The 17,865-nt window shown below is 43.0% G+C and overlaps 1 protein-coding gene across 3 annotated transcripts in view; it reads right to left on the reverse strand.

Annotated features, from left to right (window-relative positions):
- cnot10 (CCR4-NOT transcription complex, subunit 10) overlaps positions 1–15,848 on the reverse strand; it is a 40,818-nt gene extending 24,970 nt beyond the window's left edge. The window contains exons 1-8 of one of the 3 annotated variants that reach the window (XM_073050083.1): positions 15,750–15,848; positions 15,145–15,242; positions 12,700–12,861; positions 11,669–11,819; positions 11,257–11,402; positions 5,058–5,132; positions 3,634–3,717; positions 1,304–1,421 (exon numbers count right to left, since the gene is read on the reverse strand). In XM_073050083.1, the coding sequence (XP_072906184.1) occupies positions 1,304–1,421; positions 3,634–3,717; positions 5,058–5,132; positions 11,257–11,402; positions 11,669–11,819; positions 12,700–12,861; positions 15,145–15,242; positions 15,750–15,783 (868 nt within the window). In that variant the 5' untranslated portion in view covers positions 15,784–15,848. Of the gene's footprint in view, positions 1–1,303; positions 1,422–3,633; positions 3,718–5,057; positions 5,133–11,256; positions 11,403–11,668; positions 11,820–12,699; positions 12,862–15,144; positions 15,243–15,716 lie in introns of all 3 variants that reach the window. The other 2 variants (XM_073050078.1, XM_073050077.1) reach the window with 2 other exon arrangements.
- Positions 15,849–17,865: the final 2,017 nt, after the last annotated feature.

Genomic DNA, 17,865 nt, shown 5'->3' on the forward strand with positions numbered 1-17,865 from the left:
CTAACCACTACACTACCGTACTGCCAAGACACGAGTTTCCTTGATATACCACTGAAGTGGTAGCCTGAATATTGTGCTATATTCCCTAAAGACTAAATAAGTAATATTCCCTGCAGCAAAATCCTGTGAAAACTAAAGCTTTGTCTGCAGATCTAATTCCCTAGCTCCAATCTCTAGACACTGAGTTGATCCCAAGTTAACTCACAAATATGGGTGTCCGTACAGAGATGAGCTTAAGACCCAACATGTTCATCTCCAGACAGACACACCTGTTTCCATTTTGCTCATCTCCATCCACATCAGCTAAACAGCTGCTGAAACAAGATCCAGGTCTTTGTTAACTGAGCTGGACTAATCCAATATTATTATTTCTACCCTCTAAAAACCCGGGATCATTCCAAACTAGTGTCTGTATGCTAATTTGCAGTAAGTCCCACTCACCCAGAAATACTGCTTTCTTTATTTATTGGGCAACATCCAACCTAACAAACCACAGGAAGGAGAAGTGAACAAGGTTTTTGAAAACAGAGTAAGAAAAACACAAAAGTAATCAATAGCTGGAACATGTCAGGGAAGGCAGTGAAATCAGAATCAATTACTACATTTATGAGGCTTTGAGACAGACACTTAAATTGGCAAGACATAGAAGGACATAGTGCTAATGGAGGCAAAGGTGATTAGAGTTGATGGGGAAAGGCTTGACATGGATATGGTAGGCTGGAGATTCATAGAGCTCATACAACATAGCTCAATACCCTTGATTTCAAATTCATTTATGGACTCTCTCTCTCTTTTCTAAACTCTAGCCTGTAAGCTCTGTCTTTCTTTCTTCAGTTCAGTCCCCTCACACATCTCCAATTTAAACTGTACACCACAGACAATAATTAACTGTCCAAACCCCAAAGCAATAGAATTACACCCATAAACACCACAATTGCACTTCTTTATGTGACTCGGTGACTTTGTTTAATGACCTGTCTCTGCACTGACTTCAAATGGTTTGTTATGCTGAAAGTACTATATCAAACACCTGCTAGCATTGGAAACGACAGCTTGTATTCGACCACTGACCGTAGAATAATAATAACGAGGATGAACAGAACAAGCATATTTTAAGAGCTCACTGGAACAAGGTAGAAAGGAAATCTGTTTCGCAGAAAGCAGTTTAGGACTTTTTCTCATTCCCTGGAGAACTGAAGAACCAATCAAAATTTAAGAGCGCTTCTCCTGTCAAGCTCGTGATTACAACTTCAATTTACCAATAATTAATTCAATGTAAAACTTGTGCCCTTTGGATTCCTACCTGTGCTGAGAAACCCAGGATGATCTGTGATGTTGGCACTGTTCAATAGTTTCACTGCTTTTCGATAATTCCCCCTTAAATATTCAAAATTGCTCTTCAGAAACAGTGATGGAGCCGACTGTGAAAGAATAAATAAAATAGATAGGTACTTACATCCACAGGCATTGTGCATGTAAAAATGACAAATCAAAGCCCGATTATGATAATCCACCAAAATCTACAATGATAATCCTACTGTATACACTAACTTCAAGTTTGGAAAACAAAATCTATTAAATGATGTCAATTGCCAGGCATACAAAGATTACATTTCTCACAAACCTGTTCACTTATATATAAATAAATTGGATTTTTACTGTTTAACCTTAACCATGATTCTACTGAGCACAGTCCTGTAAAATTCCAAAAGTTCTCTAAAGATTGAAGAACAAAATCTCAGTCATCACACCCAGTACAGCACCTTTTCACATGAGCAGGGAACAGGTTAAAGAAGAGCAGTGGAATCTTCGTTATCTTAAAAAATATTCAGAAGATCAAAGTTGAGTTTATTGTCAAATGCACAAGTACACCTAAGCAGAGATACAATGAAAAGGTCACTTGCAGTAGCATCACAAGTACATAGCACTAGGGGCACCACATTCACAAGAAAAGCCAAATTATGCAAAAAAGAATGTAATTAGAACAATAAAAAGACATTTGAACCTGTAAATACTGTACACAAAATCTGGGATACGGAAATATGCTGGATGGCTGTTCTTCAACCTGTGAGGACAAGATGGACCCATAGGACCATTCTCTGCCTCAAATTCCAGATTCTCTTCCATGATCACATCTTAGCCCAACCAACATCACTTACACAGATTATCTGATCATTATTTTGCTGCTGTTAATAGAGGCTTGCTGTGCACAAATTGTCTGCCAGATTTTCTACAGTACAAATGTGATGACACTTCAAAAATCACTGCATTGTCTGTACTTGGCTTAAGCCAAGGTTTTGAAAGGCACTAGATAATTGTTAAAATATGAAATATAGTTGCTCTTTTTAATATATAATAATGGCATATGACGAAAAAAACGGAGGGTGAAGACAACCCTCTCCTCAACCTGGTACAGTGGTACTCCACGCCATAACTAATTGTTAAATCTAGTGCAATCATGCACACTTCATGGGTGAAATCAAGCCTTTACAAGGCACTTCTACAGCCCCGAAGCAGTGCAGCAAAGGACATCCATGCAAGCTGCATCTGGAATAGTTGGTGGAGATCTGCCCTCCCTACCCAAGGAAAGATACACGGCATGATAAAGAATCCAATAGAGGTTCAGAGTCAGAATCACCGGCTTGTCCTAAAATTAGAACTGAAGGAGCTTAAGCAGACCAGACCTGTAGTTGTGTTGAACAAAATAAGCTAACATGGAAACACACAAAATCCTCCCTGGCTGTCGTGTCTAAACTTGGGAGTCACAGCCTGATGAGGAGTCCACCATTCAGGACTGAGATTGGTTGAAATTCCTTCACTAGACAGTGAAGGATCTTTAAAATTCTCCTCCCAGGGAGCACAGACGCTCAGAAAATGGGTACATTCATGACAGAAGCAACTCATTTTTGGATGTTGAAGGAATTAAGAGATATGGTTAATGAAGAAATGGCAATGAAGTACAATGTCAGCCAATAATGGCAAAGCAGGCAAGAGGAGATGAACAGACTATGCCTGTGTTTACTTGCATTATGGTTAGGAAACAACCCAGAAATCAATAGTCACCAGATACAAAGAAACTGAATACTCTGGAGAAGAGCCCAAGAAAGAGTTTGATGTGTTATCAGTAACACATATAGTTGAATTAGAAGCTGCATGCTCAATGTTCTGTGTATTCATATTTCACAGGAGCACAACAGCAAGCTGAACCTCACAATGAAACTGTTTGCACTGGCAGGTAGGTCAGTAACCACAAGACAGATTTACAGAACAAGAAGGGCAACGGGGAATTTTAAACGCACTGATTGTTATGACCCAGTTAAACTACCAGGAAGGGAAAAACAAATTCCAGAATAGCTATTTAAAAAAGAAAATTGATACTTTTATACAACTGCAGGATGAGAGTAGGAGACTGGGATTGATTCGATGGTCCTTTCAAAGAGCTGGCACAGGCACATGGGTCAAATCCCTCCCTGTGGTGCAACATTTAATGTTTTAAGATTGCCATAAACCTCCATCCACCCATACCCAGATTTATATCAGACAGTGAAGGAAGGAAAATGCACACAGATTAAAAGATTCCCAAGATTTATTACAGATTTGCAGAGCAGAAACAGTTATGCCTGATTTACTTACATTTCCAGCTGTATTCATAACAGATTTGATTTCTCGTTTACAAGCCTTCAAAGATTTCATCTGGACATAAGCTCTTACTTTACACTGCAAAAAGAAAACAAAATGGAGATGGCCTTTGTAAGCCATAAGCATTATAAATGGAATACATTTGGTCTGTTTCAGAGAATCCTGGGGCGCTTACACAAAGATGGAATTGGGTCAACATCTCACTCTCTACCAAACAAAGATGATGCTTTCAATTGGGAAAAGATAGAAAATTACAAGCCTGACAAGATAAATATACCCATACCTGGTTAAGCACACACATCACATTTGCTCCATCGTGAGCACAATAAGTGCAAGAGAAGCTCCATTTTCTCCCACCTATTTTGAACCAAGTTGGGCCAATGTTCAATTCTTACCCAAGGATGAATAGAAGACTAATCATATGGTGTAAATACACCAACTTGTTCTCGTACAATCACATAGATGCTATGGCTAAGAGGGCACACCAATGCCTCTACTTCCTCAAGGCTAAGGGAGTTCATCATGTCCATGACGACACAAGGCAATTTTTACATATGCACAAATGAAAGCATCCTATCTGGTTGGTAAAGGCAGCTAGTCTGCCCATGACCTCAAGAAACTATTGAGAGTTGTGAATGCAGTGAAGTCCAACAAACAAACCAGCCTCCCCTCTAATGACTCCATCATTCTGTCTACAGCTCCTGCTGCCTTGGAAAGGAGTCAACTCCTGACCCCTCACACTGGTCATTCTCTCTTCTGCCTCCATTGGGAAGAAGGTACAAAAGCTTGAGAACATTATAAAAGAGAGCTTCTATCTCACTGATAGCAGACCCTTGATTGGATCTTTTATATGCTGAACATGAACCCCTGATCTCACAGTCTACCCTTGCACTTTCTCGGTCTGCCTGATCTGCACTTTCTCTGTAGCTGTATTATTAAACTTTGCATTCTGTTATTGCTTTTCCCTTTGTACAACTTCAATGTACTTACATTTTCAAATGATCTGTCTAGAATGGCAAACAAAAGATTTTCACTATATCTTAGTACATGTGACAAGAAATCAATTTCCACTTTACAGCAAAGGCCATTCAGTCCATCGTTCCCTTTACAACCACATCCCCATGACTCTGCCTTCATTTCCTTTAGAGCAATTATCCTTTGAGGCTTATTACTTTCACCAGCATTTCAAACAGAGCTTTCAAGAAAATTAAGTCAGCTTTGGTTTTTATATCCTTCATTTTAAATCAGTGTCCTTCAACACAGTCTCACCTGCCACTGAAAACAGATTACTACATCATAACTCTTCAATTTTGTTCACTTTATAAATCCTGCCTACCTTCCCCCCCCCCCCCCCCCGCCCCCACACCACTTATATTTGGACAAAAGGAAGTCTGGCTGAAGATAAATTATTCACATACCTGATGAATTTTAGACTTGGCAGCTTCCACCATAACTCCGGCATCAACCTTCTGACTGGCGGCATCTTTGCAAGCCTTTGTTCAAATCATACAGATCAGAATCAGCTTTAATATCATCTGCCTATGTGGTGAAACTTAACTTAGCAGCAGCAGTACAATGCTATATAGAAAAATAACAGTGCGTGTGCGTTATAATAGATAAACCAAAAATGGTGCAAAAACAGGGGGAAAAAAGTGTGGCGGAGGTGAAGATGCTGTTCCGGAATTGCTGAGTGTGTGCCTTCAGGCTTCTGTACCTCCTTCCTGACAGTAACAATGAGAAGAGGGCATGTCCAGGGTGATGGGGGTCCTTAATAATGAATGCCACCTCTGAGGCACTGCTCCTTGACGATATCTTGCATGCTGCGGAGGCTAGTACCCATGATGAGGCCGACTAGTTTTACAATTTTCTGTAGCTTCTTACGATCCTGTGCAGTAGCCCCACTGCCCCCCACCCTACCATACCAGACAGTGATGTAACCTGCCAGAATGCTCTCCACAGTACATCTGTAGAAGTTTGTGTTTTAGGTGACAAACCAAATCTCCTCAAACTCCTAATGAAATATATACAACAGTGAGAAGTGACTAGCAAACTTTGTATTGACACTTACCACAATGAGTACACTTTGCAGGTTAAGATTTAATTAAAAACATTTTAAAAAATGTTAGAAATACTTAGCAAGTCTGTGGAGAGAGGAGTTAACATTTCAGGCTGATGACCCAGCATGAGACAGGGCTGAGTACTTTTAGCATCCTGTTTTTATTTCAGATTTTCCATCTTGGCTGCTTTCTGTCTATCTAATGTCTAAATTATGTCCTGTAACACAGCAATAAATGTCAGAATACATTCCTCTGATTCCGGCATTCCCTGGATTTGGTCTACATTTAATTTCTGTGGATGTGAATGGGACACCCAGATGGCAGGTTGCCTCACAGGTTCCGAGGCAAGGGACATCTCGGATCGTGTCTACAGCATTTTAGAGGGAGGGAGAGCAGCCAGATGTCTTGCTACGTATTGGTACCAATGACATAGGAAGAAAAAGCCTGAAGAGAGAATTTAGAAAGCTAGGCAGAGAGCTGAGAAGCAGCTGAGGGATGTGATGCTGAGGCTTTGCAAGGCACTGGTAAGACCTCACCTTCAGTACTGTGAACATTTTTTGGCTCACCTTAGAAAAGATGTGCTGGCATTGGAGAGGGTCAGAGAAGGTCCACAAGGATAATTCTGGGAATGAAAGGGTTATCATATGAGGAACATTTGATGGCTCTAGGTCTGTACTCACAAGAATTTAGAAGGATGGGTGGGGGGAGATCTCCCTTTTGAATGCTGAAAGGCCTAGACAGAGTAGAAGTGAAATGGATGTTTAATGAATGTTTCCCATGGTGGGGAACGTCTAGGGCAAGAGGGCACAGCCTCAGGATAGAGGGCATCCATTTAAAACAGATGTGGAGAAATTTCTTTAGCCAGAGGATGGTGAATTTGTGGAATCTGTTACCACACGCAGCTGTGGAGGCCAGATCATTGGGTGTATCTAAGGCAGAGATTGATAGGTTCTGTATTGGACGTGGCATCAAAGATTACTGGGGGGGGGGGAGAAGGTCAGGGAGTTGGGCTGAGGAGGGGAGAAAAAGGATCAGCCATGATGAAATGGCGAAGCAGACTTGATGGCCCAAATGGCGCAATTCTGTTCCTATGTCTTATGACCTAACGGCCTTTAAAATGATTTGCAAAACAAATTTGCAAATATACACAGCATCTTGTTCAAATCTATCATTGAGCAATGATTTAATATGAAGATGATTTGGATAGGTTCATACATAGGAAAGGTTCCCAACCTTTTTATGCCATGGACCAATACCAGTAAGCAAAGGGTCCATGGACCCCAGGTTGAGAACCCTGGATTAGAGGGATATGCGCCCAATTCAGGAAGGTAACTCGATCAACATGGATGAGTTGGTCCAAAGGGCCTGTTTCCAAGCTGTGGTGGTTGGCATCCATCTGTCTCAAAGGACAATGGGTGACGAACATCATCATAAGCTTGGGCAGAAGGTATGAAAATCCTGAGATGCCCAGGTATCAAGATCCCCCTCTCGGTCTCACCAGTGTAGTCCAAAGGAAAGCTTATGAAGCAATATGTTTGGCACCAGCTTGGCTGCAGGTGCTGCCGGAAAGATGTTCCAGCCTCCTTAAGGGCTGTACTCCAGATTTACTGTCTGGGTTTACTCCACAGCTTTCATCTCTCCTGAGGATGTCCACCAGGCAATGGGGCTATTTACCCACACCTGGGGGTCTGGCTCACCTGTGTGCTACGTGTGCCGGAGCCAGACCTCCTCACAATCCTCTTTATTTTCGTCTGAGTCCGAAAGGAGTTCAGTTTACACGTGTCACCAGCAAAGAGGTACTACATGAGGCTTGCTGATGGAGAGACTTGCATATTCAGCTCTCCTTTTCACAAGGCTGCTAGCCAGTGGTGGAAGCTGAAAGTGAGAGCGACAAGCACTACCCACTACACTAGACATATCACAACAACCATTTTGAGCTGCGTTGCTCTATGAAATCTGCTGCAAAGAAAATCTTTGAAGTACATCCACTCTGAACACTATCCTGCTAATGAAATCTGATATTCTGATTGTCCACTTCAGATCTTTTTCCTTTAAGATTATTTTCATGCTGCAACATAGAACTACAAAAGTCTTCTGCATGTGGCCTGTCATCACAACTACAGCCATTATCAGAGTGAATCCTTGGAACCATATAGAGATGCACATGTCCAAGATCTTCACTGGGCAGAGTTAAGAACTGATAACATAATACCATAATACATAGGAGCAGAATCAGGCCATTTGACCCATCGAGTTTGCTCCACCGTTCAATCATGGCTGATACTTTTTTTTCTCCTCTTCAACCCCATTTCCCAGCCTTCTCCCTGTAACCTTTGATGCCATGTTCAATCAAGAACCTATCAATCTCTGTCTTAAATACACCCAAAGACCTGGCCTCCCAGCTGCACGTAGCAACAAATTCCACAGATTCACCACCCTCTGGCTAAAGAAATTCCTCCGCATCTCTGTTTTGAATGGACGCCCCTCTATCCTAGACTCTCCCACCATGGGAAACATCCTTTCCACATCTACTCTGTCTAGGCCTTTCAACATTCGAAAGGTTTCAATGAGATCACCCCATCATCCTTCTACATTCCAGCGAGAACAGAATCAGAGCCATCAAACATTCCTCGTATGATAACCCTTTCATTCCTGGAATCATCCTCTGGACACTCCCCAATGCTAGCACATCTTTTCTAAGATGAGGAGCCCAAAGCTGTTCACAATACTCAAGGTAAGGCCTCACCAGTAACTTATCAAACCTCACCTTGTCTGACTCAGTCCTTCTGCATCCTAAACACTACCTGCCCCTCCACCAATCTTCGTATCATCTGCAAGCTTGGCAACAAACCCATCCATTTCATCATCTAAATCATTTATATACAGCATAAAAAGAAGAGGTCCCAAAACTGACCCCTGCAGGACATCACTAGTCACTGGCAGCCAACCAGAAAAGGATCATTTTATTCCCACTCGCTGCCTCCTACCAATCAGCCAATGCTCTGACCATGTTAGTAACTTTCCCACAGCCCCATGTGTGGCACCTTGTCAAAGGCCTTCTGAGAGTCCAAATATACAACATCCACTGTATCCCCTTTTTCTATCCTACTTGTAATCTCCTCAGAGTTCCAACAGGTTCGTCAGGCAGGATTTTCCCTGAAGGAAACCATGCTGACTTTGTCCTATCTTGTCCTGTGTCACCAAGTACTCCATCACCTCGTCCTTAACAATTGACTCTAACATCTTCCCAACTGAGGTCAGGCTAACTGGTCTGTAATTTCCTTTCTGCTGCCTTTCTCCTTTCTCGAAGAGTAGAAGAGTGCAACTTTCCAGTTTTCTGGCACCATGCCAGAGTCCAATGATTGTTGAAAGATTATTTCTAATGCCTCCATAATTTCTAACATTACCTCTTTCAGAACCCTCTGGTCTAGGTGACTTTTGTACTTTTAGATCTTTTGGCTTTTTGAGCACCTTCTCTCTCCCTTGTAATAGTAACATATTTATATTAAACAAGATACTATGAGTGACATCACAGAAAACATCCTACCTAATGCAACACAGCTTGGTACAGCAACTGCTCTGCCCAAGCCCACAAGGAATTACAGTGAGTTGGGGACAAGCAGCTTAATCCATCACAAAAGCCAGCCTCCCTTCCATGGGGCCACCTGCACCTCCTACTGCCTCAAGAAAACAGCCAACATAATAAAAGATCCCTCTCATCTCAGACATTCTAAATTTCTTCCCCCTTTCACAAGCGAGAAGATGAACAAGCTTGAAAACTTGGGCCACCAGGCTCAAGAACAACTTCTATTTTGCTGTTATAGGACTCATTTAGACCTAGTGCATGTTAAAAATGAACCCTTGACCTCACATTCTACCTCATCATGGTCCTTGTTCTTCACTATCTATCTGCACTGCAGCAGTAACACACTAGATTCTGCATTCTGTTATTGCATTCCGCTTTGCCTTGTTCTACATACAGGTATTTATGTTTTGAAATATCTGTATGGAGGACATGCAAAACTGTTTTTTCCACTGCTTCTGGTACATGTGACAAGAATAAACCAAGTCCAATGTCAAAAATCACACAGGATCACAGAGAAAAACAATAGGGTAGATAATCAAAGATGCAGGTTTTAAGCAGCAAATGAAGAGTCTGAACAAGCAAAAGCACGGATACCAATGAGAATGAAGATATCCAGGGATGCACAAGAAATAGGATTTCCACACTGTACACCACATGCCTCCTCAAAATGAAAGGTTTGCAAAGTAATTCCTTGCATCCACTTCCCGATATGGAGTTTCACGGCTCACGCAGGCTCAGATCTCCAGGAAAAGATTCACCTGTTAAGTTTGCCCTCTAATAACCGATGGTGTCAATTGGACTGAGTGTTCCGAGGATCAGTGATAATACTCCATTGGTACTTATGGGGAGTAGTAACAAAAAATGCTGTTTTAAAAAAATGTAATTAATGAAAAAGATTTCTTTAAGATCAATAGATGATGTACAGTGTGATAATCTGGGGTGGAAAGCAAGAGTGAGAACTTTCTTAGAAAAGGCAATGGCTCAACACCTTTTTCTTAAGAGGAGTTGAAGGGTAGTCAATAAAAGATGACCATCTCATTCACGCTCACATCACATGGATGAGTATTAAAAAAATAGATTGGAGACTCAAATTGCTCAAATGCCCAAACTGATAACCCTGAATCAGCAAAACATATTCAGATTAGGAATCACTTTAACCATAAAGAAATCACACCTAAGCCGAGATGTAAATAGGCAAACCCCAAAGTGATAGTGGGATTAACGTGGAATGCACATTGTGTCTCAACATAGCATAGATCTCCTTATCCTGATGAGACAGAATTAACTCATGGCCTTGCTGCCATCACTTTCACGTTGCAACATTAAGCCACTGAATCAACATTCAAGCCATGCCAAGTGAATCAGTTTTGTACTGTGAACCAGCTTCATCAAATGACTCAACTTCATTTAACATCAGATTCAAACACGGATATCTCCTCATTGGAGTTAAACACCAATGCAGATTGTGCACGCAACAGGAATCACCCTGACAAACAAGGCATTGATCATTTAGATGAAAGGTGGAGAAATTTCTTCACTTGAGCCCCATGGCTGTTCAGAAATCCCCATATCAGAGGCAGTAGCAACGTAATCATTCAAGGCGAGTGTGGTGGTTTCCTAAAGGATTGTCGTTTGGTAGGTACTCAGGAGGCTGTAGAGTCCGATCCGACAACCACATATTCTGGTGCAGTGTGGACAAGAGTAAGTGGTGGCTGTGGTTACTAGTCGAGTCTGTCAAGGGACTTTGGGCACTCAGCAACTAAGTATACTCAAGGGTGTAATCAGTCATTTTTCCAGGCACTCAGCTGAGGAACTGCGTGATGTAAAAAATTATCCATGATCATAGTTGTATTCACGATTGACTTCCTGACTCCTGCTCCCATTACACTTCACCCTCTCCAGTTTGTTAAATTTCACTGTTCACCTCTCTTCAGGAAGTCTCTGTTCAATTCCATATAGCTCAGTTATACTGACCTCACCAGACTTGCCATTTTTGTTGTTCCCTTGTGAGATCATCTTTTCCAGAACTGCAAGCAGCAACAAAGCTTTCTCAGGCTGGTACGTCAATAGATAAAGGTCAACGAGCAAGAAACACAGGGCCTGGGCAAATTTCTCTTCTGCTTAAAAGTTGGAGATAGAAACAACATAAAAATTAAATTAGATTTTAGTGAGCAGACCATTAAGCACCTCAAGTCCAAAGACAGAATTCTGACAAAGTGCTACTGACCCAGAACGTGCTGCTATAAGTGTTGCTACTTCAAACATAGTTTTATCAGCTCACCGGTCTAGTTTTGAAAACCAGTTTGAATCTGCATTAATTAGCCAGGTATGGAGTGATTTATACCAGCAATTTACTAGAACACCGAGTGGAAAGAGGCACACCTACCAAAGGGTTCAATGAACTGGTAAAGTTTCTCCCCAATGGATATAGCTTCAGTGTACTGCCTCAGGTGGTAAAGAATAATTGCTTGGTTGTAATAGAGCATACTGTTCTCAACATCGTCCAATCCATCCATTTCTTCCACTGTGGAATGGACCTAGAAAAATTGAACAGTTTGCAGCAATCAAGTGCACATTTATTCTCCCAAGCGCAACATTCTCCCGAGAGGTCGGATATGGATACACTGAGAATTCTGTTCTATCTTCCCACCTTCACCCACGACTGCACCCTCAAACCTGTCTTCCTTCAGCTGGTGACTTGTTCCACTTCGGCCTCAATTCAGTCCCCAACCTTACAGCCTGCCCACTTCCACCATTATCGCAACAAAGTTCACAATAGAGAATAGTAGGCACCACTCTCGAAAGAAATGAGCATTAAACCAATGGTGGGCCTCACCAAAATTAGCATTAACAAAATATCAATAATGAAGCCAATAACAGCATTGCATAGAGAATGCCCAGGACCAGAGTACAAGGGATACAGCACACAAGCAAGAAAGCTGGCCTTGGAGAAAGTGAGGTGTAGAACTAATAGAATGGCACCTTGAGCACCAAGAGTTAAGCTACAAAAACAGATTTCATAAACTGTGTCTGTATCCCCTCTACAATGAAAAAGGTTTTCCAGATATTGAGGAGAACTGATAGTGCAGTCAGTCTGATTGGGGAGCCCTGGACCAGAGCAGTCAAACTTTTCAGACACATTTCTATACCAAGTGTGGAAACAGCATGGAACTCTTCTACAAGCAACAATTACACACTAGGTCAAGTTTAAGACAGAGATTATTTATTAACTATTAGAACAAGGATTTAAAAAGATAGTTAGATCATGCACTAGATACATTTGCAATGACTGATGAAACAGGAAGCAGAATTTAACGACTTCTGGAGAAACTGCTATAGGAACTGACTTAGGATGCACTTCATTGATATTTCAAAGCGTGAGAAAGTCAGACAATGTTTATAGTTCTGGGTACTTACCTGATTTTTCAGCAAGTTGAGTGTCTGCCTCAAGGTGTCCGTCAAGGTCTGCCCATTTTTATAGAATTCCACCACTGCTTGATTCAGGGATATTTTGTAATCATCCTTGTTTAGTTCTTGCAGATGACACAGGTACTGGAGGCAAGTGTCGAACTGCCCTGACTGAAATGAAGAAATACATAATTGCACACATAAAAGCAACCGCAATTTGCAGCAAATTATCTTACAGAAATTCCTGTTAATGTTCCACAGCGCAGAGGATCAATAAAAACAGTAATGGGAGTAGCAAGCAAAGTTTAGAGAGAGCAAAATGTCCAGAAAACAGCCAGAGAATGGCCCATGATACAAAATTCATTCCTGGAACAAACAGTCCCATAGTTACAGTACAACATAGGACCTCTGCCCATCAAGTACATACTAACCATTAAACACCCATTTTCCCCACTGATCCTACCCTAATCCACAAACCCACCAATTCCCCCAATATTCTATCACTTGTCTACACACCAACAGCACCTTAATCCAATTAACATACCAACCTGCACACTCTTTGGGATGCCGGAGGAAACTGCAGCACCCAGAAGAAACTCTCATTGTCAAAGGGGAACATGCAAACTCCACACAGACAGCACTGGAGATCAGGACTGAATCTGTGCCACTGGACCCTCTCTACTAGTCATGTCATTGTGCTGCCCTCTTACAGCACTGTGTCAAACTGCAGAAGCTACACCTTCCCTTAGCTTTAGGTAAACTAAGCATTTATCCATGATACTGTCTATATGAAATGGAGAGAATCGTACAGGGGTTCTGCACTTCACCATAACAAGCATACGTAAAATGTACAAGAGCCTCAGGACTCGTACCGCAAGATGCAAGAACAGTTACTGCCCCACAAACATCAGGCTATTGAACGGAAGGGAATAACTACACTCACTTGCCCATCCATTCAGATGTTCCCACAAGCCATAATCTCACTGTAAGGATTATTTATCTGATTATCTCATGTTCTCATTACTTATTGTTAGTCATTTATATTTGCATTTGTTCAGTTTGTTGTCTTCTGCACTCTGGTTGATCTTCCACTGATCCTGTTATAGTTACTATTCTATAGATTTGCTGAGTACGCCCACAAGAAAATGAATATCAGGGTTTGAATATAGTGATATTTGATAATAAAATTTACTTTGGACGCCAAACTGGTCAAGGGGTTCAACTCAGGGCTAACAACCCTGACTGGTCAAACAAAACTGTTAGGAAAGAGCAATGAAAAATACCTTCTGCTTGCCGCAACATTACACATGAAATTCTCTGGATGGGGTTAGAGTCAATAAGATGCTCCTGATCTCTACAGCTATTTTATGGAGCTTTACAGGTCCACAAGTCTACATCCTTTTCTACAGATCTGAAGGGCTTATGGTAATGGCCCAAAAGATTCGCTTCAATCTGTGCATTTTATAGAGGATCCTCTACTCTAGGTCACCCAATTATAGAGGTTAAATGATTAAGCTAGAAGAGGCACAGAAAATGTGTTGCAATGATGTTATCAGGACTGGAAGATTTGAGCTACAAGGAGAGACTGGATAACCAAGAACTGTTTTCCCTGGAGCAAAGGAGGCTAACAGGGGTTTATAAAGTCATGGGAGTCACAGATAAAGTGGACAGTCAGCTTTTTCCCAGGCTATGAGAGTCTAAAACCAGAAAGCATAGGTTTAATCTAAAAGGATTAAAGGGAACTTGAGGGACGGGTTTCCCCCCACACAAAGGGTGGCGTGTATATGGAATGAGTTGCCAGAGGAAGTTATATCAATTATATTTAGAAGACATTTGGTCAGTGCATAGACAGGAGAGATTCAGTGGGATAACGACCTAATGCAGGGAATTGGGACTAGCTCAAGACATTAGTTGGCACAGACAAGTTGGGCCTAAGGCCCTGTTTCTGTGTTGTCCTTATGACAGGTTTTCCCACTTCTCAGCATGGGAGAGCAATTAGCAAACAACATTTTTGGATTTCCTGTGCTAAACAGGACAAGCGGCATCGTGTTATTTTCTTCATATCATACTACAGCTCTTTTACAGGAAATGGTGCTGAGTAAAAGAGTACAGCAAACAGAGACAGTGACAGCAACCCAAAAGGAAGAAATACGGGAAAACAAAAAGAGACATTTGCTGGTAATCTGAAATAGAAACAGAAAAAAATTGGGGATAATCAGCAGGCCAAGTTCTGATGAAAGGTCATTATTAAACAGAAACATCAGCTCCATTTTCCCCTGTACAGGTGCTGCCTGACCTTTCGAGCATATGACAGCTACTATTTTAGTCGTTATATCATAAAGATCAACAAATGAGAAAGAACGGAACGTGAAAGGTAAAATTTAAATATAATGCTTACAGGCATGACTTACAGCCGCTCGGTTTCTCTGTGATTCTCAACAAGCCAATACTTACTGTGTAAGCTTGATAAGCGTTGTTTGCAAGCTCCTTTTCATGGTCAGCAACTCCTGGTGACAGAGAGTTGTTCTCTGTTTTCACATCAGTGCCCTGATCTACAACACAAAGGCAAACATTTAACAGATCAACTCTAGTGACACTTAAGAGACTACACCTGATAAGGAGTTAATAATTTCTTTGGAAATTTAATAAAATACTACACAGCTAAACTACCGGTAAACTTTACAAAAACAATTAAAGTTCGTCGCAGCATTTCCTTTCGGTATTAGCCTAAGATTTCAGTGGGGTCACAGATATGAGCCATAGGGAAATAATTAGCAATTCAGAGAATCGTTTGCGATTGGCTTCTGAGGAACATGATATGGGGAAAGGACGGCAGATGGGTCATTGCAAGAAAACACTGGCCACATCGGCTCTGCTCCACACAAACTGAGCAACGGGACCAAAGGCAGCGTCCGAGCCGGGGGAGCGGGAGGGGGAGGGCAGGCACGGGTGTCCGAGTCGCGGTGCCAGGAATGTGGGTATCAGAAGCCCCGACCACACCCCCACATCCACGGCCCGGTGCCCACCTCCAAAATCCCGGACCCAATCCCCGACCTCACCCCCCGTTCCCGCCGCCGCTGTAGGCTCCGCCATCGCCGTCGCTAACGACCGGCTACCGTGCACCAATCACGGCGGAGACGCAGCCAAATAACATCACTTCCTGCTTCGAAAAGGCGACGAGTCGAAATAGGATGGAGCCAAGCCCCGCCCCCGCGGTTGACGGACGTCCGCTCAGCGCACCTGGAAGCGCCCCGTCCGGAGGGTCGGTCCAGTGGTCACTGGGGGCAGTGAGGAGGAAGTTTAGTGTTTTTCCTCGCCCGCTGCCTCCTGCAGACCCAGACTGGCTGATGTCCTTCATGTCTGAGCCTGAATGTTATTCACTTGTTCAGATACAGGTCTTTGGTGTTGTACCTCCCAGCGACCCTCCAATATGAATCCTCGCCTAATCACAGGATAATTTACAATGACCGGTACGTCTTTGGACTGTGGGAGGAAACCGGAGCACCCGGGGGAAACCCACATGGTCACCGGGAGAATGGTCAAACTCTCTTACAGACAGTGTGGCAGGAATTGAACCTGGGTCTCTGGTCCTGTAAAGTGTTGAGCTAACCACCACACTACCATGTCGCTGTCTGAGTCTACAAATCAGTACAACGGCCGCTCTGAGCTCCCAACTCAGTCATTCTCACTGGTTCTTCTGAATGTCGTTCAACATTGAGAGAAAGTGAAAGGTGGGACTCTCCCACGTACGACCCGATGCCCTGAGACTCCATGAAGATGGGAAACAAAAATAGGTGCATCTGCTCGAAGCTGAAGCAAACAAGTGCTGGAAGAATGCCGATGGGCAGCATCTGTGGAAAGAGAAAGAGGGAAAACTTTGAGCTCCTGGCCTGGGATTTCCCTTCCACCTAACACCACTGTGCCACTTGCCTGCTGGACTAGTCCCGCTGATGGCGGAAGGCGTGCCCAGGGATCTGATGGAGGAGCCCAGGATATTGGAAGCTGTAATTATGGCTACATCGGGCTGTTGCTTCACTTTTCAGATTCAGATTCACCTATTAATCACAAGCACGCAGTGAAATGGAGTTCGAGTTAACAACCTAGGGATGTGCTGGGGCAGTTCACAAGCATCACCTTATCTAGCGCCCACAATGTTCCACTGAAAAACACAAGAACAACAGCGACACAACAAACCCCTTTCTCCCTCCCTCACACGCCAACAGGTCTCCAAACCCAGAACACACCATCTCTCGGCTCCCAACCTACAGTGCCTGGTCCAGACTTACAGACGTCGGGTTTCTAGTTTCTAGACCGACTGACCAAAGGGACTCAAGCATTGAACCTCGCCAACTTTAGACTTTGACCTTCAGGCTTCAATCTTCGATATCAGCCCCAGGACTTGCCGATTACGGCCTGGCCTTGGACTCTGGATTTGCACGGGCTTCCAACCCCAGAACTTGCCAGCCTGAAGTGTCATGCCTGACTCAATTCTCAGACTTGCAGTCTCTGTGCCTCTGACTTCCGGACATGTTTCCATAGACACCACAAAGTGTATTAGCTCTCTTTGGTCCACGTCCCCATAGTACGGGTGAATGGTAAAACTTGGGGGAACATGGGGAAATTAAGATTTTAAGTGTAGTATTGGTGTAGAAAGGTTCCTCAAGGGCCTGTTTTTGTGCTGATGAGACTGATTTTTTTTTCTGAACAGCGTGCAAGGCAAAATGTCTTCTCGTTTCTCTCCCTTATTTTCTTGTGATGAAAACGGAGGCTCTTGTGCAGCAAGGGCTGCTGAGAACAAGCTCTCCTGCAGACACAAACATGAAAAAAATCTGCAAATGCTGGAAATCCAAAGCAACACACACACACCCACCCCACCGCTGGAGGAACTCAGCAGGCCAGGTAGTATGTATCTGTGGTAAAGAGTAAATCGTCGTCATTTCAGGCCGAGACCCTGTTCTGGTCCTGATGAAAGGTCTGGGCGTGCCTGGGCTGTTGAGTTCTTCCAGTATTTTGTGCGTGCTTATGTAAGGGATGCGGTCGCACAATGAGGCTGATGAGCGCTGGCTCCTGCTGTTTACCGGCGTCACCACTGGGTGGGGCTGCTGTTGTGAGGAAGGGGGGCGTTGGGACTGGCTCCTGCTGTTTACCGGCGTCACCACTGGGTGGGGCTGCGAG

This window comes from Hemitrygon akajei, chromosome 1 (assembly GCF_048418815.1).
Source record: "Hemitrygon akajei chromosome 1, sHemAka1.3, whole genome shotgun sequence".
Classification (NCBI taxonomy): domain Eukaryota; kingdom Metazoa; phylum Chordata; class Chondrichthyes; order Myliobatiformes; family Dasyatidae; genus Hemitrygon; species Hemitrygon akajei.